Here is a 21,291-nt window from a genome sequence, read left to right as displayed (position 1 = left end):
AATAGGTCCGGGCGCCGCGCGCTTCCTCCACGCCCCCTCCCCTCCCCCACCCGCCCGCGCGCGTGCGCGTGCGCGGGAGCGTTTGAAAAGTGACCGTTAGGGCCGGTCCCGCCCCCTCCCGTGAGGGGAGCGCGCGCTGCTCACGGCCCCTCGGGGGGACGGGGCAGACATGGCCGGGGCAGGGCAGATGCTGCTTTTGTTGCAGATAGGAGAGAATGGAGGAGGAGGAGGAGGAAGTGGGGGGGGGTGTCTTTTCTTTAAACCAGTGCCCTGGGGCTCCAACGCGGGTTCAATATTGGTTTGGGTTTTTTGGTGGGGGGAGAAAGTTGTGATAGGTGCTACATGATTTATCACCTGATGTTATTTCGGGGCGAGCTGAGGCGCACTTGATGACTGAAAGCCATCTTCAGCAACAGCTGAACTTCCTGCCGTCCCTCCTTCAGGGTGCTGAGGCGTGTCCACGTCGCGAATGCCACGTGCAGGATGGAGACTGGGGGACACAGCGCCCATCTGCAGGCGGCGGCAGCGAGCAGGGGGCTCCCAGTGGTGTCGGCGGTGCAGCAGCAAGTGGCAGTCGGCAACCCCCCGCAGGCGCCACAGCGGCGGTGTTGGCGCGGGGGGAGCGGCGTGTGCCAATCGGCAGTCGGCAACCACCCGCAGGCGCCGCTGGCACCATCAGCCACACTTTCCGCAGCACGTGCACGTGCAAATGGTCAAGATGTTCAGAGCCTGGATGGTTGTAGCTTCTGCCAGGATGAGAAGTGCTGCTGCTGCCTGCCTAATGCGGGGGTTGCTCAAAACAGTCGATCTGGCCCACAGTCAGACTCCATTTTCCAGCAGCTCCCATGGCGCTAGTTCGTTCGGTAACCGCTGCCTGTACCACCAGATTCGTTCGGTAACCGGCTGCCTGTACCACCAGGGGCAGGACCCGCACAAGCAGGGTGCGCGGCCAGGTGGGACCAGAGAGACCCCAGGACCTTGGGGCGGTGGCAGCGCAGGGCTGGTGCCAGGGTACAGCTGTGATCTGCTGCCTGCGCGTCCCATGCTCATTTCAGCCAGGGCCAGCCAGGAGCCATGTGAGCCTGCACAGCTGGGCAGGGAGCAGTCTGGGGCAGTGACAGCACAGCGCTGCGATCCACTCCCTGCCCACAACCCACACCCATCGCAGGGGCGAGCAGGCAGCGGATCACAGCTGGGCCCTGCGCTGTCACCGCCCCAAGATCCCAGGGTTGCCCCAGCCCCGCATCAGCCCAGCCGCCCACCCTACCCCAGCAGTAGGTGAAGGGCTCCTGGGCAGCAGGGCTGGGTCCAGTTAATGCACTCCACTTGTGTGCCTACTTGCAAAGTTGTATTATTCGCTTAATGAAGTAACGCAACAGTCTCCATTTTTCTCTACTGCTACACTTACAGACGCTAGTTATCTGCTTATCAGTTAAAAGCCTGACACTTAAGACCTCTGGAAAGTAAAGCAATTGTACTCTGTGTAACTGGGTCACTTGTAAAATTGACTGGCAGCCATCAAGTTTAAAGCTTCTAACTGCAGCTCTGAATTGACTTAAGATGCTGTCAATATCAATGCTGCGATAAGAAGCATAAGGTACTCTGAGAAATAAGGGAGTAAGCCTTAAGAGGCCTGAAGAGTTCAGGGCTAGCTATCCCAGAACATTTACTCCAACTCGGTGTAAGCGACACTCATTGGTGTCTATCCATAAGTCCATTACCTGATTCTGGTCCTAAGGCTATAGACTTAGAATACACTATATACCTCTCCATGCCACTATTCCAGTCCTGAAATGTATCCCACCAAATCTCTGTGATCCCAGTTAAGCTGGAGTTTTGGTTGTGTTCTAAGATTTTGAGCTTTCAGCAGTTTATGCCCCAAACTCCTGGCATTTGTAAGATGTCAGAAATTCAGCCAGTTACCTCATGATGCTCTTTCCTTTTATCTCCAGTGATTCAAACACAACTTCCCATTCTCCCCTAACAGATTTCAGTGGCTGCCTTTGAGAGTCGGTGGGTGCTGTCAGGGGTGCTCTGCTCAGTGTCCCCTGAAAGTGCACTTATTTTTTTAACCCTTTGACCACCTGCACATCCTTTAGTCATTTTTTGTTCCCTGCATTCAATTGTCTGTGTCCCCACTAGCCACCAGTTAGAGGGGGCTACTAAGTAAATGTGGTGGGCCGTGGCCCACAACCCCAACACAGACAAATCGGCCTAACAGATTTCAGCCTTTTGGTCAAGTCAAAAGAACAGAGTCCAGCTGGCTGCGGGTACGGGCTGCAAGGGTTAGCTGTAGGGAACCTTCATCTGGTCCTTCCCAGAACTGCTAAACTTGTAAAAGGCGTACACCTACAGGCCAAAGTAATGTTACAAATTGTCTGTTGAATTACAATAAGCTAATGGCAAAAATAAGGAGGCCACAGTTCAAGTGGGCTATTTATTCTCTGAATCCTTATCCTACTGCACTTTGTTCAGAAATTTCCCAGAAGCCAAACAAAAGCCTTTAGTAAAGACAGGACTTGTCCCCGGCAATTCATCTGTAAGCTGGCCTAGAAGAGAATATTTCCCTGTTTAGAAGACAACTGTATTAGAACTTTGCTCCTCGCAGATGTCGTTTCAGAAGAAAATGCATTTTTTAAAATAATTTTACTATTTTGAACTGCTTATCTTTGTTATCAAGTAATTCAGCTAATTGCTTTACTTTTGTTAATTCTCTCTTTTATGAGTTTTAATGTGCGCTGAATTTGCATCCTAATGGGGTAGCTCTGGTGGGAATGCTAGTTTAGGCAAAACAGCAGCTGCTGTTATTTTTTTTATTCATTACACCATAAAAAGTTACCCTAAGCAAATTTAGAAATTAAAGCCAAGATATTCAGAAGTTACTAGGGCAGCAGCTATCAAACCTTTTAGACCAGAGCCATTCCTCCATAACATTTGTGGCTTGATCAGCCCCCCGTTTCAAAGACGTAATTTATTTTTTATAGTGCTTACCTGCTTGAAGAGAAGCTGGGGAGGAGGAGGAGCGGCCAGACAGAGAAGAGCCTGCACTTATTTCCTCTCCGAGCAACACCCTTCAAAGACTGTCGCAGGATCCTGGTTGCGAATCACTGTACTTGTGCTTTAGCTGCCATAACCAAGACACCTTAAATGGGCCTACTTCTGAGAGCAGTAGCTGGAGCAGTCGCTAGAAGGAATAATTGAAGTACTAGCAGAAAGCAAAGTAGTGTTAGTGTGAATTTGTCCTATTTAGCTTCTTAAGTTAACTTCACAGCTTAATTGTAAAATATTGTCATGTTTTCCCACTAATGGTGGTCAAATGTGGGTAAGTAACCTGTTGTCATAGTTAGTTGTTACTTACTTTTTTTTTAGATCTTAAGTATTTGCTATACATGTTATAGAAAATACCTGGAATGTGATACCTATGACATGTTGAAAATTGAGTTGAAATGAGTAAAATTCACAGCTCATAGAAATCAATGACAGAATCTCATGCTGTGAATTTTACCCATTTCAACTCAACCGCCAACACTTCATAGGTATCACATCCCAGTTATTTTATATAACATGTACAGCAAACACCCTAGATCTAAAAAAGTAATTAACCACTAACTATGACAACAGGATATGTATCCACATTTGACCACCATTAGTGGGAAAACGTGACAATACATTTGTTCAGATTCATCCTACGTGAATGGACATATATACATGAATGGACATATATATTCCAGACATAGTCATCTAATCAGTTTAGAAAATGAACTAATAACCTCCCCAGCCCTCCCACACACACACATCTCCCCGCCTTCCTTTCCCCCACCCCTGCTGTGGACAGGTCCATACAACTAGAGAAAAATGTCTAAAAGATATACCTTGCCCAACAGATCCCAGCCTGTCAAGCAAGCTGTGAAAATGCAGCTTAGCTTTTCAAAGGCTCTTAATATATTTACAGCAAGAGAGAAAGAAACTATAAGCAAAAGTACAGCTTCCATAAGTCACCAGAATCCTTGGTGAGACAGTAAAAGATGATGGAAAGAAGTCAGACTGAAGAGATTAGAGAAAGAGGACAGTACAGGAGAAGGAGATGGAGCCCCTTAAGAGGAAGTATCAAAGCCAGTAGGCAAATCAACCAGCTGGCACAGTTCAGCAAAAATTCAAATGTTCAAGCTTATTTTTCCTTCTTTTTTTCTTGGTTCATGATAACAAACAGATGCAAAAACTGAATTGTGCAAGTGTATTACACACACACACAAAGCTCTTGCTACTGTTAGTTTTTCCTCAATCTTATGGAAAGACCCACACAAGACCTCCCTAATCCTGTTTCTCCTTTCTGCTGCCCTTTCTGTAAAAGGCAGTAAGCTGTAAAGTTCATATTCTTGCCTCTAGCCACATGTCCTGAGAGAACAGGGCATTTATAGACAAGTTCCAGGAGTGCGGGGGTGCTTTAATTAGAGTGTCTCCGAGAGCCGCTCCAATTAAAGCACCTGGAGCATCACGTGTATCAGCATCCCCGTGCTGAAAAATGGTAGGCAGGGTGCCTTAAAGCTCATCAAACGAGCTTTAGTTAAAGCACCCTGATCACCATTTTTCAGTGTGGGGACAGTGATACGCGTGACACTGGGGTCTGCTGGAGTACGATGTTACCACGCTCCAGCAGACTAATTACAGCGTGTCAGAGCAGCCTCCCTGCATGTGTATAGGTGCCCAAAGTTCTCAGTTTGAGAAGAGCGGATGCACTGTAACAGGGTACCCTGAGAAATGGACTGACATCCCAAGGTCCAAGTAACCAAGAGTGCCCAATACAAGACTCAAAAGAAAATTATTTGCTCCTAGATTTCAAAGAGAACTTTGATGACTTCCATCTCTATCTGCTCATTTAGACCGACATCAAAAACCAGCAGGAACGTTTACATGCTAGGACAATTTGCATGCCATTTTGATTAGATTTACTTTTCAGTTGCTTTAGGTAACACATTGGTAAAAACAGGGATAAATATTGTAGTCTTTTCTTTAAAACAGTTCCCAGGGGTTCTCACACAGGTTCAGTGTTTTTTTGATAGACACTACATTACATTATTTCAGTGCTAGAAGAAGCTCAATGAATTGCTGAAAGCCGTTTTCAGAAACAGCTTAACTTCCCAATACAGGGAATATCTAGGCCATTAGCCCTACCTAAAAAAAATGTTATCCTAAAACCTCAAATAAACAGGTGCTTGGCTGTCATGTTCCAGCATTTTAAATATACCTTTAAAGGATTTGTTACAGTTTATACAATTTTCAAGATTATATAAAATCAAATATATTTTGCTTACTTGTCCCTGTTGATTCTACTAAAAAGTACTACTTTGAGACCACAGGAGGGCATCACAATGTAAGAGATCATTTTGGATTTGTAAAGATGAATAGAAGACTCTGTGCATTCCTTTCCCAACACAGGGCTCCAGGAACTAGCATTTCTTTTATAACAGCTTATACCAAAAGCATCTTTGTAAAGAAATGGTTATATAAGTTCTTGTCATAAAAAAAAACAAGTTTCAGCCATCAGTATAGTGCATCAGAGAAATGTATGAATCATGACAAGAACATTGAAATATTGGGAAAGATCAGCAAAAGTGATGGAAAGACTTTCAGCATTTGCAAACAGCTCTTACAGGTGCAAAATAGCTTTCTGTTATGTTTAGGGACAATGAAGTAAATACCTGCAATAGCTGGACCTTTGTAAGCCCTGTCCACACACAAAGTGATATCTCTTTAATTACAAGTGTGACTTTAAAGAGATTTAAAGGAGCTAGTGCAAACACCTGGGTAATCCTTAATTTCATTCATACCCAGTTTAAAATCAGAACAGCTTGCCTCATTAAACTGGCAAGGACAGTGTCAACTGTTTCCAGTTTTAAAATGATATAAAAGTGTCTGCACAGGAGCTGGCAAGAATTTCACTAAATGGCTCTTAATATCAATTTACCTAAACCAAAGTAGTCCTCTGTACAGACCAAGTCTTACCTGTTGGCAGGCAGAACAACTACTAGGGCCCATAAGATTTGTGTGAGATAGCTTTGTAGACTCAGTCCCATATGGATACTTTGCCCTTTGAAGACTATGGCACTATAACAACATTATTGTAATACTTCACGTACAATAATGTATACATATAAACCTGTATCTAATATCTATTTACAGCCCACCTGAGAGTTCCTTGTGCTTTCCCGACATGAGGTGCTCTGTCCACACTGATCAGAAAGGGAAAATGAAACATGGGCTGAAGTCAGAATTTTCCAAATTTACACAGGAGCAAGCGCCTGTCTCCCTCAGAGCTCAGGGTCCCTTTGGAGACTTTTCAAAACAGCATTTTGGTTGTGACCAAGTCTGGGTGCTGAGCCCTTCAGAAATGGAGGGGCCACAACACAAATAAGGGGATGACCACTTAACTGTGATTTAGCCAGGAACTGCTAATCCAGTCATGTTAAAGGCACACCTGGACCAGGAGACAAAAGAGACCTCTTCGTATCAATGTGCTCAGAAACTTTACTCCAAACAAATTAACACTCCTCAGACAGAGAAGATTTCACAACTGACAGACATTATTTATGGGCAGAAGGAGGGCATCACAGCAATGCAAACTTCCCAATTTGGGCCTTCAATTCTGAGAGGAAGGAACGCACTAAGAAGTACGTGCCAGCTGTCCTTGAAACAGCTCTTGTTTTTCAGCACAGTATTTACCTTTTCTTGTTCTTAAGCTGCCTTTCAATATGCTTCACGGCCACCAAAGCCTTGACCTCTTTGTTAAAACTGCAGACAACAGCATAAATTACCACTGGTTGCAATGGGGTTATTTAAGAGCACAATGAAAGAGAGTGCAGATCAAGAGGACACTGAACAAGTATTTTCTTACGAGGACAGAGGACACAAGATTCTATGATTAGGAAATATGGCTGCATCATAAGGTACCCACTTTCTTGTTTTGTTTTGGGTTGGGTTTTTTTTTTGGGGGGGGGGGGGGTTGTAGCAGAAAGCAATTTACTTTTTGTAATTGAATGTGATGAACTCTTTTCCAAATAAGAAGGATGTTCAACTAATTGAGTAAACTGAATGAGTGTCTAATACATGTGCTCCGGCATGTTCTGAGAATGTGTCAGAGCAGACTTGATTAATCGAGTCTGCTCTGCATTCTAATTAGGATGCTCTAGCGTTGCCACAGCGTCATGTGTATAGGCCCCTGTGGGTTTAAAAATGGCCATTGGGGTGCTTTAACTAAAGTTTGTCGAATGAGCTTGACTTAAAGTGTCCCGCTGCCATTTTTAAATACACGGGGGCTTAATACATGTGATGCTGCAGCATTTTAATTAGAGTGGTTCCTGGAGAGCCAGTCTAATTAAAATGCCCACCCCGCCCACCCCCAAGCATGTGTACAGGCACCCTACTATGTTCCTAGGTGTTTTATAAGGACAATATGCTGGCAAAGAAACAGAAGAACATGTCTCTGTAGCACAAGTCCAAGTTGGAAAACATCATGGAATATGGCTAGTATCTGATTTCCTTCCTTTCTGTTGGTGGCTTTTTCCTTTTCCCTTTTCACTTTCTCCCTTGCGTGGTCCACCCCATTTCCACTTTCATAGATTTCATAGACACTAGGGCTGGAAGGGACCTTGGAAGATCATCGAGTCCAGCCCCCTGCCCCAGGGGCAGGAAGTCAGCTGGAGTCATAGGATCCCAGCAAGAGAAACATCCAAAAACATCCATTTCTTCCTAGAGGCTCTTTTTCTTTCTTTCCTCTTCCCCAGTGGTTCACTTTCTGTTTTCTTCCCTCTGCCCTAGGTCCTGCTTTCCTATCTCTTTTCTAAGGGTTCACTACAAGCCCTAGATTATAACTCGGGGAAGTTAAGTTAACTGGATGAAGTTAAGATAAAAATTAAGGCAGAAAAAATTTCAAAAAAAGCTTCTCAACTGGGGTTTTATTAGCCCCCATGGATGGAGGAGGATGCTTTGCCTTTTTGCTCCAGCTGGGAGCACTCTGGCCCTCAGTAAGGCCAGGCTGTGAGTTTCCTGGGAGGCAGAGCTCCAGGACCCAGTGGCAGCGGTAGTTGTTTCTCAGCGGAAAGTCTCTTTTTACGTATTTTCCAGTTACATTAAAAGTGTCTTGCTGTTCTGTACAATGCTGTTGCTTTTTTTCCAGTTAGTCCAAAACCCCATCTATTTCATGTTCTGCAGAAGCTCTGGAGGGCATATTTTTGTCTTGCTTTTACATGACTGACATTTAGCTTTATTTGAAAACAGCAGGAGGGCTAACTCTATAAAGTTCTTATGTGCAAGTCTGGAATTAGTTGTAAAAACCATCATTTCTGTTTTCAGATTTTTTTAAATAGAAGCCGTATCAACACTAAGCTTTCTATACACAAAATATCAACTTAGGATTCACATCTTGAGCTGGAAAGCCAAAATTGTTATCTTTCTGAAACATACAGAAAAATGGAAGAGAGATTGCAGTTAACAGGAGAGGAAAATATTTTTTGGCCATTAAATTGTCCTTAATCAGCCCTGACACTCAGGCAAAACTCCTCTTGCATTCAGTGGAAATTTGACTGAATAAGGACTGCATTATTTGGCTCTTAAAAAGGAATTCACTTCCACTGCTGGAAGCCAGCAGACTCCTCATTGTTGGTTCTTGCAGTAGTGGTGGAGAGGTACCTGGGGTAGTTCCAAAAGTGGGGAGAACAGGCAGAAGAGGCTAAGAGGAAGGCTTACTGGGAGATGTATTAACTCAGCATATTGCCTTGACATTGTCTTCCATTACAAATCACATAAGTCTCAGCGGAAATGTAAGGTTGCTTACCTGGGAGTCAATTCTTGCATCAGGCAGAAAAGAGAGCAAACTGTGCCCTGCTCTCTTGCTGGGTGAATTTATCCCCATGGCTGTAAAGCATTCTGACTATATTAATGACACTCATTAAAGAATGATTGTCAACAATAATATAGAAATAAGTTAAAAACAAATGAGTCCTTGTAGAATAACTAGAGAGAGTCCTAGTCAGTGTACTTGGAAATTAGTCCAGGGTACCATTTTTGGATGCAGATTTAAACCTTTCGCATTGACCAGACAACAATGAAATTAAGTAGGTGGCAGACTGAGGTGATGCACACGATCACCTAACATCCTCACTGTTACCTTGTACTGAATAGATAGTACTCCACGTGACGAGAGGGCGGGCCTTGCAAGAGCCAGCCCCTCTCCTGAGAACCATAGATGCATCAGACCCAGGCTCTTTCCCAGGCATCTTGCAAAGAACACAATAGTTCTCCCCAATCCTTTTCAGAGAATCATAGAAAAGTAGGGCTGAAAGGGACATTTGGAGGTCACCTCGTGTAACTACTCCTTCCCCCTCCCTGCCGCCTGAGGGAGGATCATTCCTATTCAAACCATCCTATACAAATCCTTGTCTAACCTATCAGTAAAACTACACAGTCAACCTTGACGCACAGGCATACGGTATAATACCCTAACATGCCATGGGTAAATCGGGGGGCAATGGCACCCAGTGTCCTGCGGCTGCAGGGACTGTTACAATACCTTGGATCTCCCAAGCAAAGAAAACCATGCAGCCCCTGCTACAGAGAAAGGCAACTCCCCCCACCCCCCGGTCTGTACCAACCTGACCATGGAGTACATTTCTTTCTTGACCCCAAATTAGGGTGGCCACTGACCCATCCCCAGAATACAGGACATCCCTTTGGTGAGGGGTGGGACCACTGCTCCCCTCGACCAATCAGCAGTGAGGGGCAGGGCCACCTCAACCAATCAGCAGTGAGGGGTGAGGCCACAACAAAAAGGCCACCTCCCTTCCTGGCTGTGCACTGCCCTACCTCTAGACACAGCCAACAGAATCACAAGGACAAATGATTGACATGTATTTCCACCAATGAACTGAAAACCAGGACTCCTCATTCAGAAGTGGACAGGGACAAAGGGTTTAAAAACAGGACAGTCCAGTATAAAACAGGACCAATGGCCACCCTACCCCAAATATTGCAATCAGCCCCTGAGCAGAGAGGAAAGACCCTCTAGCCAGGTACCTCTGGATTTTAGTGCCAGCAGGAACACGGGCACACGACAGTCAAAACCCCAGCCCTGGCTGCAACTAGCACCCAGTGCTTCTGAGGAAGGTGAAAAAATCCTTTTTCCACCTTTCCAAGTATACAGAGCCTCTCCTCTGCCCACAGCACATAAACTGATTGACAGAAATGCTGGGATACCTTTTTTCAGTGAGAAGTCAAATTAGTTCTGCACATGTATGCACCAAGTCTCTCCACAGCTGCCTATAATCCTAGAAAAGAAATCCACAATGCACGCCAAATATAGAATCAGTAATTAGTCAAATTATAACCTATGCTTTTCAGTTTCAAAGGCCCTCCTCACAGCTCTCCCCTGCTAGATTTTAGCCATGGAGCTGTTAAAAAGGTAATGCTTTATTAATAATAGAAAAGGTAGAAATTCAGACTATCTTCACACACATGCACACAATGTCTGAACCCTTCCAAATAAGTCACTTCCTGGAAGAAATCAAGCGTAAAAAAGTATCATCCTGGGGGAAAGTTTTTTTAAAGATTTAGAAGACTGAAATGGGGCATCTAATGAAAGCTACCCACAGATCTTAACTATTTTTTTTAAGTATTATTTAAAAGTAATTTGCCTGACTTGATGCTGCCTCCCAACTGGAAGCGACATTGATCTCCAACCCATTCAAACCTCATTTGAATAAGATGTAAAAACTAAATGAAGTCCATGTTATTGCATCAGTTTAAAAAATAAGTATGCTATAGTTAATAACTGATTTGAAACCAAAACCGATTTTAAAACAGTTGTCTTTTCATTGTGGGCATGACCTAATTAAGAGGTAAGGACTGGAATGATGAAGTAGTGGTATCACAAAGCTGGTTGCCAGAACAGTGAGAAAAACTTTCATTTGGGGAATTCCAGAGGTTTTTTGCAATGATTCCCACCCCCCAGATCATCAGCCTTTATTTTATTAAACTTGTCAGGGGGAGCAATAATAGGAAATAGGGAAATGCAAAGAAAAAGGATTAAATGGAAAAGAAGTCTCTACAAGTTTCTCTTCCATCACTTCGCATTCTTTTAGTTTCTTACCATTACCTCACCAATCTGCCCCCAGATTATTCTTGCTTATCCATGCTTCCTTGATGGATTAGCAAAATCTATCATGGAGATTAGGTCAAATCTCAGTTGTACTGGTGTGAATCCAAAGTACTTCTTTTCCTTGAGAAGAAGCAAAAATGGTATAGATACATTACTTAAATGTAGCTTTCTCCAGGATGAGAGGGCAGTAGCTAGGAGCACAACAATAATCCTGCACAGCTCTGTAGTGAGAGGCAATTTTAACCAGCACACTAGACACAGCTCTCACTCTTACGGAAGAGTGGGTGTGCCTACATGAGATGGTTTACTGCTCAGTAGAGCTAATTACTGCTCAGTAAGTGTCCACATCTACACGTATAGATATGTACTGCGCAGTAAATGGTTCTAATCGCAAGTAAATTTGCTACCTGCAAATGCAAGTAGCAGATTTACTTGTGATTAGTAACTGCACAATAGTGCATGTGTAGATCCCTGACCAGGAGTAAATGTGCTCCCGGTCAGCCAGGCAGCAGCAGGCAAGAGATTGCTCCCTGCCGCCAGGAGCTGCCTGTTGCTGGGGCACAGGGACAACGTCCCAATGTCCCAGCAGCAGGGAGCTCCCAGCCTCCACTCATTATCAGCCAGCACCAGCTCTATAATCGCAGGGCCAGCACTGGGAGGCCCTTATCTCCCAGCCCAAGGCCCGCAGTGGCAGGACCCAGGCTGGGAGACCCTTATCTCCTAGCACCAGCCCTGCAGCCACTGCTGGCTGCCTCACTGGCAGATCGGGGCGGGGGGGGAGACCTGCCGCTCGCCTGCAGCTCTTTCCAAGTCCCCTGACCCCAATCAGGGAGCCAGCGCCAGGACCTCCCTGCTGCCAGGACAAGGGAACATTGTCCCCGCATGGACTCCAGTGGTAGAGCCCACCCCAGCAGCAGGCAGCTCCCTAGGGGCAGGGAGCAATGTCCCAGCCTCCGCCAGAAGACAGCTGTCTCCTGGTCCAGTGCTCCCTGCCAGCCCCTGGGCTAGCACCCATGGGAAAGCTAGAGCTCCCCCTGGCTGCTGCAGGGGTCCAGTGCAGGGCCAGAAGGGGCAGGAGCAGATTGCTTCCATGAGCAGCAAATCTGCTCCCAAGACCCTGCATGTGTAGATGCCTGCCCAGGTCAGCTTACTCTAGAGTAAATCCTGCATTATTTGCATGTGTAAATGTGCTCAGTGTCTCAGGAACTTTAGTGTAGGCACTGAGCACACTGGGACCTCTTTGCCTTCAATGGGAGTGGAAAGTGATCTGCATCTTTCCCAAAACCATTCCTTTTTTCAGGTCCCACATCAGTTGTATTCACAATTATTCCAAAACCAGAATTTTCCGTGCTGCTCCAAGTGGCAGAGGAGAGGCACAATCCATAGATCCAAATGATTCTCCTTGAATCGCTGAGCGGCTTTACTTTTAAGTAGTTTGACAACACAAAAAAAACCTCCCAGCAAGTGAAGGTTTTATTACCTACTTTCTTGGTCATTGTAGCAGGGGATCCTGGGGAGTAGATCAGTGAAGAAATGTTTCCATGAATAATCTCACAGCATCAATTAATCAGCCTTGTCAGATGATACTGTACCATCACCCCAGGAAGCACAGTTACTCTCATCCACATTATAGTATCATAGAAACTGTAACCTTTGGAGAGCAGTCCTGGAAAAAATGAGGGGCAGCTGGAACAGCAAAGAGGTACCTATTTTGGAAAAGTGTGGAGAGAGGATGCTGGGATGCAGGTAAACAAGGGCATGAGAAGCAGAAGAGGGTGTTGGCACGTTCTGGAGTGTCACCAGTGAGGAGACAGACTACTAAAGATACAAAGGGAGAAGAATATAAGTTAAGTTCACAAATAAATGGACATTTGGGGCCTGAGGACTTGTCTAGCATAGGCACTGACTTTTATTTTTGCCAGGGATGGAGGAGGACCTAAGATGATAGACATGTGGAAAGTTTTATGCATTTCAGATGAACGCCTTCTTCCTGAGGCGGGGCAAGGCCCTCAGGTCCCTGCAAACTCAGCACCTATGCTGTCTAGGATCCCCAGTCATAGACATGGACCCAATTATTATAGGCACTATACAAATAAGAACAAAAAAAATGATCTGTGCCCCAGAGACCTGAAAATCAAAGGGCATGTCTATATTGCAGTCAAAGGGGTGACTACAGCTCATGTAGCTATGCCCAAACCAGCTATAAACTAGCTAGCACTGGGAATGCAACACAGGGCCCAAGCTAACTGGCCAAGTAGCTATCCAGTCTTGGCTGAGTTTCATGGCTTGGGATGAGATTTGGGCTGGCATGACTACATTGCTATCAATACCTGAGCTGGCCAGACTATAGGTAACTCACCTATGTCTATACAGTCTGAAGCTACATCACTGAGTACAGTGTATAGCATACCTGCTGTCGTGCCTTCAAGTGAATCCTACACATGGACAGAAGGCTTCCAGAGCTGGGCATTCTCTTGGAAAAGCTCTGGAGATGCGACAGACTCAGAGTCATTCTTTCAAACACAAAAGTGAAACAACCCCCCACCTACTCCGACGTCCTCTCAATTCCTGAGAGTATGATCATGATCATCCTTGAACTGCTGAAGTGCCAGTGGTGGAGTAGTTACTGGCTTTGCTTAGCAAGTTCATAACAACTGCAATATGCTATTCATTTTTTTGTAATCACATTACATGCATAATCAACTTTGTCCCCTAATATACTTGCAGTTATACTTTCCAGCTAGTTAACGAATCTGTTGGCTGCTAAAGACCATCTGCCCATCATTTTTATTGCACAATTAAAAGAAGCATAAAATATTTATATAAAAGTAAACATGATCCTGCTATTCATTAACCTTTTTTTGCAAACACAGACCTTGATCCATCAGTGCATGGCTATAGGCTTCACTTAGTCCATGCCAATTATTTCTTCCAAACCTGGGAGCTACATAGATCAAGAGCAGCTACATCCTCAAGCCTTTGGGACTGAACTTAATCTTGTTTGTCCCAGAGTATATCAAGATTAAATCCAATGCAGTTAACAGGTTTGCACCAATGTAAAACTGATATGAGATCAGTATCAGAATGTATATATTTAATCCTTCTTAAGGGTGACTGTGACTCCAGGGATACATGTTTCAGTAGAAACAGAGCAACCTATTTGAATATCTACGGAACCAAGCCCTTATTCCAAATTGAACCTGACTGTTTTTGATGCTCATTGACTTCTCTCTTTGATTTTAAATTGGCGGATGTGTCTGATCTATATTTTATGTGTTTCATGTTCAGGTGCCGTTCCACTTCTTGAGTACAACTGCTTCCAGAAGTTGAAATCTCAAACCCCTTTGGGAAAAGCTAGCCATGGTATTTTTGATCAAAAGCAGTTGGTATTAGAAATCTTTCAGGGAAACCTTCTCTCATAATGTAAGCAAAAACTTGGTATTAAAATCTCACATTTCAGCTCTCCCAACTTTTCAAGGCTCGTAGACCACTATTAGTCTTCATTAGAATGCAATGGGAGCTACCACAGCCAAGTGATCATTTGCATCCTGTATTGCAAGTCTCGTCTCCTCATTTCTCTCTCTCGTTCTGAAAATTCGTTTATTTTTCAAATATCGCAATCTGATCATGTATCTGTCTCCCCCACCACTGCCCCTCAAAGACTACCTATGAGTTTCTCCTTGCTCTAATTTAATAGGCAATCTGCATCTGTTCTTCCTGGGCTCCCTACCCCCCCACCAGCTGTTGACCTATTCCTTATTGCCATTGCCTCCCTAATATTGAACACCCACAAGATGGAACAGCACAAGCTTGTAGAGTATGGGGGAGGGGGAAACAATGGGCAGGAAATTAATTCAAGGATTAAAAGTTCAATATCCAAATACCATTCCCTGAGCAAAGCAATTTCTTTCTTATCACCCCCCACCCCATTTCTAAATATTTACTATGTAAGCAGTTAATGGTCTATATAAATACATGACTGTGCAAGGTATTCTAATTGTAAATTAATAAACCACAAACCTTATTTCTTCTCAAACCAGTGCTAAGATAATGGGCTGTGGTTTGATCTTGAGGGCATTTTTTTTTTTTTTTACAGGACAGGTATAAAAAACTAAATACGGTGATTTTCCCACTATAACCCTCTATTCTAATCATAATAGAACAAATAATGTTATTTCAATAGAACATGCATTCTCTTTCCAAGCAATCTACTCTATGCATGTTGTATTTTCATTTTCCCCTCAGTAGAGAAGCAATAAGTCATCTGCAAATATTTATCTATATGAAATCCAGCATAGGATCTTATGAAAATATTTGTTCTATAAAGGAGATAACATAACTGAAAATGAGATTGCAGGATTATGGTTGGATTAAAAAATAAAAAAGACCAGAGAAAGAAAACATCACCCCATAATTACTGGTCCTCTCTCCTCCCTTCTTATTGGTGTCTCCCTCTCCTTGGATTCCAGAGCTTGTTTTATTTCTCAGCAGCTGGTCTACAGTGTGGGAGCTTCGACTCACAGTGGGAAACCTGAATGAAACTGCAGAAAGGGAATAAAGAAAAGTTTATTTCTGGCGTTTGCAGCAGATGGACCTGCTTCTGATTCTCTTAGACACAAAGGCGGCTTTACAATATTCCTGAAAAAGAAACGAGAAAAACAAGAGTGGAAATATGACTAGAAATTTCCAACAGGTAAGAAATCAGAGGATTCGTAAGCAAACTGAAGAAGTCAAGTACTACACCATAAGCCAGCTGAAGGAGAAAAACATCGCTGAAATATATATTTCCAAGTGTCGTTTTATTCTGCATTTCTGATTAAGGATGGTTGGAAAGCATAATGAAGATTACAGGTTTGTAATACCTGCAACTGTAAGTCTAAGATTTCTTTTTTGCCAAAACTTTTATTGATCGCTTTGGGGAGGAGGGGGGAATATTCCATTCCAGTATATCTAGAGAGTCCTTTGAATGAGGTGCTCATTTTCATATGCTTATTTTATGATCAAACTATGGCTTATAACTTTCTTTGACTTCTCAATGTTTCAGCTTCAGGAATAACAGAACCAGAGTAAATGGTTTCTCTTTTGTGATGTTGTGAAACTGTCTGCTTATGGTACAGAATTTTTTTTAAATGAGAGAACCAAGGGGCATTGCAGAATCACAGATATGACTTCTTATTCTAAACACTTCAAAAATTAATCAGACTTTGTTTCATTTCAAGGAAGTAGATGATGTTAACATTTACAATTGGTTTAAACAAAGTTGATGCTCATTACATCAGAGTTTAATTCATGCTGCCCAGCACAGTGATGTCATTTATTCTTCAAAGGCAACATAGCTGAGACTATGTTTTCCAGAGGGGCATAATAATTACCATGTTAAGGGAATGATTAAATTACCTTTTATTATACTATAATATATACTTTTCTGAACCCACATTGCAGAGCAATCCAGTAACAATGTCCAATTATCAGAAATGAAGCTTTTCCCTGGAACAGTGACAAAAATACTTGGTGTGCGAAGAATGAATGAACTACAGCCCAACAGATTAGAAGGTTGTTAAAGGGACATTCCTTAAAGGTAACGTGCCAAACTAGTCGAGTCCACACTGCCTGCAGCAGGAGGACACTTCGCACTTGTTACTGAACTCTGCAACAGTGGCTAAGCAATTCGGCACAGCAAATAATTTGTAAAACATCACAAAATGGACGCAGCTTCATCTCGTACTCGGTCATCATAGCCTCCCCCCCCAGCAGAGAAAATGGGATTTTTCTGGCAAGTTGCATGGCTCCTAGCTAGATCCTACTTCGCTACCTGGTTTTCTCCAGGAGGTAAGGGTTTGGATGTGCATGGGGCAGGCCAGCAGAGTGATCAGAGCAAGTAGGAGAGGCCAGATGAACAGAGAATCTCCTCCCGGACAACAGCCTTTCTACAGAGCTGGACTCTGGATCCATGGACATCCCTGCACTAGCAGGGACTCCCTGTCTTTTCAGCACATGCATCCTACTGTGTAGCACAAATGCAGCAGGACAGTTATTGCCTCTCAGACCAGTGGTAACTGATGGTGGAGTCCAGGGATATGTTGCATTTAACTGCTGTTCATCCTCCAGCTGGCTACGTCACACCAGCTGCTTCATGCCCCAGCTATGTCACCTGTTCACAAATGGCCTGACCTGCCAAGTACCAGCTCCTTCAGCGCCCACATATATACCCGAGTTGCAGTGTTTTTCAGGCCCAGAACAGATGAGAGGACTAGTTGAGGTGCGGGGTACTATTGCCACCTGTTCTCTCCCCCAACTGTATGGTACATGCGCGGGACCAAGCAGGCTGTTTCAGCCTTTAGATTGCACCGACATGCCAGGAGTGGCTTTGCAAGTCCCTTTTCCACTCTCTCGCATATCTATCTGTACAAGATCAAGTCTGTCTCCTTAGGCTGGATGTAAGGCTGAGTGTTTGGACCACATTTGGATCAACACAACCACAGAAAGGTAACAGGGAGAAAGCTATTCCCCATTCTAGCATAACTGAGCCAGACCTTTCTTTTTATTGTGCTCAGGGCAATTTATTCCTGCTTGCCATCAGCTCTTTCACAGATTCCTTAGACACAGTTTCTTGATTTGGAATGGCAGGGTGAACTGCAAACAGCGGTGGCAGAAGGAAGCCACCCAAGGTGGAATTTCAGGTGAGGATTTTTTTTGACCAAGATGAGTACAGATCTGGGAGTCATAAAAATCTACATACGGGTCCTCAGTTCAGTCATGAACTTGTTGTGCAACCGTGTTCAAACCACTGAACAGAGCTGTGCCTCACTGACCTAGTAATGGTAAAACCTTTTTCTGTAAAATGTTTGACAGAGATGCCATGCAAGTACAAAGTGTTCATCACAGTGATGAATTTTCTTTTATTTGTGTCTTTTCTTAAAACTTACATTGCTTCCTTTTCCTGGCTTCTTCACAGGGCGGTCACAGTGTAATATTTATTTCTAGGGGAAAAGAAGAACCTGCTTCTAGTTTATTTTCCTATAACTCCACAGCCACAGGATTAAGGTGAGTCACATTTGTCTTGCCTTAAAAGGGATGTTAACTATGATGCTAAACAGTTTTTAAAAACTAAAAAGGATGAACAAGCAGCTATGTGGGTCCTTTTCCTTTTCAGGTTTGAAATGCTATGCCATCTCTCTGCCCCCAGGGCAGGGGGTCGGACCAGAAGATCTACAAGGTCCCTTCCGACCCTACATCTATGAATCGATGAAAAATTTTCAAGCCTTTGCTTTAAAGTTCATTTTACAACTCACCGCTACCTTAAATTCACCACCATCTATTTATTAGTGCTGACCCAGATCTGTTCGCATTTGCAATAGTTTTACAGCTTTCTAATGATGTCAACAGATATATGTTTTACACATGTAAATCAGAAGGAAGTCAGAGAAAGAGTAGGTCTTTGTTTTTAGAGATGAGCTATTGCATTTCAGATTCCTTTGTATGTATGCAAAGGAGAGTGAACCTGAGGCTAGATCCCACAGGAAGATACTTGCATACATGACAAAGATTCTGCCTCCAAGATGGAAAGCAAAGTATCATGCTGTTGCACCCTGGTCTGTTATTTCCACACTACTATGAGGTTCATATCCTGCAGAACTCATGGCAATGGTATCCAAGGACAGGACACTGCATCTTGTAGAGTGGTTAGCGTGCTTGACCACATGCATTCCTTCACTTTGTCTGCATGATCTTTTTTTAAGTTCATTCTGCCCAAGCGTAATAGACTGTGTCTGATTGTTGCGAGTGGTCAGAATTTCAGCACACTATCTCCTTGTAGAGTGGAGGAGGAAATGGGTGTCAGGCCTAAATTTAGCTCTTTTGACTATAGAAACAGGATTCCTCAGTTTCCCAATAATGGCTGGGCCATTTTTGGTCAAATATTCCAAAAGCACACACCTTTAGCCAATGACTGAGCCTAGACGATTTCATCCCAGGAGGTGAAAGTTATCCACAACAGAAATAAGAGGCTTTGAATGAAAACCACTAGGCAGCTTCATACAGCAAATATGCTGTAGTCTGTGAAAAAAAATCTGTCAAATCTTGGAGACGGCAGGTACAGAAATCTCAGAAAAGCAATGAAATCTGTTTTACAAGAGACCTGACCATTAATGTTGTCCCCTTTGCTCTTATTTTCAGAATTCATCAATACTGTAAGTACATCTATAAATCTGTCCAAATACAGCTTTGTGAAGATCAATATAAAATTGGACCCTATTAAGGCCTTGGGAGGCTCCAAGCAAATATCTACTAAATAATTAAGGCAAACAAAAAACTCCCTATCCTAAAATTGTACCCATGGTTTCAGAGTTCCTTGATGATGGATAAAACAATTCAGCATCCCAGCGTGGGTCTGTCTAATCGAACTATTGTAAATAGGAGCAACTCACAGTTCTCAGACTTCGAGTCATGTCAGCTTTCTTTCCCTGTGGTCTTCTTGCTCATCACGGCTTACACCGTAGTTACCATAGTAGGGCTTTTTGGAAACCTTTGCCTGATTATTATAATAAAAAGACAGAAAGAAGCTCAAAATGTTACAAATATTCTGATTGCCAACCTCTCCTTATCGGACGTCATGATATGCATCATGTGCATTCCCGTCACTGTTGCATACGCTTTGATGGACTACTGGATTTTTGGCGAAGCCATGTGTAAAATAAGCTCGTTTGTACAAAGCATGTCTATCACAGTCTCTATATTCTCACTTGTACTAATTGCTGTTGAGAGATACCAGCTAATAGTAAATCCCCGTGGCTGGAAGCCTAATATTTCACATGCTTACTGGGGAATTATCTTAATTTGGGGGTTTGCCCTCATCATATCCATTCCTTTTTTCATATTTCATCAATTGACTGATGAACCCTTTAAAAATCTCTCTCTCCATGGTGATTTCTACAAGAACAAAGTTGTTTGCATTGAGACATGGCCATCCGTTACAGAGCGACTGATTTTCACCACCAGTCTCCTGGTTTTCCAGTACTGCTTCCCACTGGGTTTTATTTTTATCTGTTATCTCAAGATATCTGTATGTCTCCGACGGAGACACGGTAAAGTGGATAGGATGAGGGAGAATGAGAGCAGACTAAATGAGAACAGAAGGATTAACATGATGCTGATTTCAATTGTCGTGACCTTTGCTGCTTGCTGGTTGCCTCTGAATATATTTAATGTTGTTTTTGACTGGAATTATGAAGCCTTGATGAACTGCCACCATAATCTAGTGTTTACATTATGCCACTTAGTAGCCATGATCTCAACCTGCATCAACCCCATCTTTTATGGATTTCTTAACAAGAATTTCCAGAAGGATTTAATAGTGTTAATTCACCACTGCAGATGCTTGGCATCTCAGGAGGCTTATGAAAACATCGCCCTTTCAAACCTGCAAACAGACAACTCTAAGGGGTCCCTGAAATCCAATAACATGCCAGTGACTATTTAATATAATCCAGTCCAGAAGTTTCCAAAACTTTGTATTTATTGTGAAGTGACATTCTTTAGAGGAACTATGCAGGTCTCAATCCTGTTCCTACCAAAGTCTTTGCCACCAAGTTCAGCGGGGTAGGATCGTGCCCCAAAAGATAGATGTATTTTGTACTTTATCGGTGATTAATTCTAGCAAGTCACACCCAAGAATGTCAAAGTCAATGAGAGTGAAATACCAACAGTATTAGCATATCGGCTTTTCGCCTCTGATTTCAAGATGAGGGACGTGCTGCCAGAATGCAGAAATAGTCGGCCGTCTCAGCCCATGATATACGCAACAGTCCCTACATCAAACGGTTCCTCCTGTTCTGCCTACACCATCCAATTTTACCATCACCCCCACAATCCCATTAGTCCTTCGGCTGACATCCCTAGCCTCACGCTTCTCAATGAACCATACTCATCTTTGCCCAACATCTCATAGAGGTTATGCCAAATGTGTGGTCAATCCTTCCAGCAGGAGTTGAGACAGGCAGGAACTTTAATTTAGATGTAGATTGTGAGGAAAGGAAAGGCTGGGGAAAAGCGAGATCTCCATGTTCTGGGCCTGAGCTCATAGGTGTCGGGTGCAAACAGCAACTGGGTCTGCGCCTTCTCCTTACACCCTCGTGCTGGAGCAG

At 43.6% G+C, this 21,291-nt stretch overlaps 1 protein-coding gene across 1 annotated transcript; it reads left to right on the top strand.

Annotated features, from left to right (window-relative positions):
- Positions 1-19,487: 19,487 nt before the first annotated feature.
- Positions 19,488-20,627, top strand: LOC102384294 (neuropeptide Y receptor type 6-like). Its single transcript, XM_006026875.2, has one exon. The coding sequence runs from the start codon at positions 19,503-19,505 to the stop codon at positions 20,625-20,627; it is 1,125 nt and encodes a 374-aa protein (XP_006026937.2). The 5' UTR covers positions 19,488-19,502.
- Positions 20,628-21,291: the final 664 nt, after the last annotated feature.

The sequence above is a fragment of the Alligator sinensis genome, unplaced genomic scaffold, assembly GCF_000455745.1.
Source record: "Alligator sinensis unplaced genomic scaffold, ASM45574v1 scaffold741_1, whole genome shotgun sequence".
In the NCBI taxonomy this organism is placed as follows: domain Eukaryota; kingdom Metazoa; phylum Chordata; order Crocodylia; family Alligatoridae; genus Alligator; species Alligator sinensis.
The sequence above is the reverse complement of the archived record's forward strand: the minus strand, read 5'-3'. Positions and strand labels throughout refer to the sequence as shown.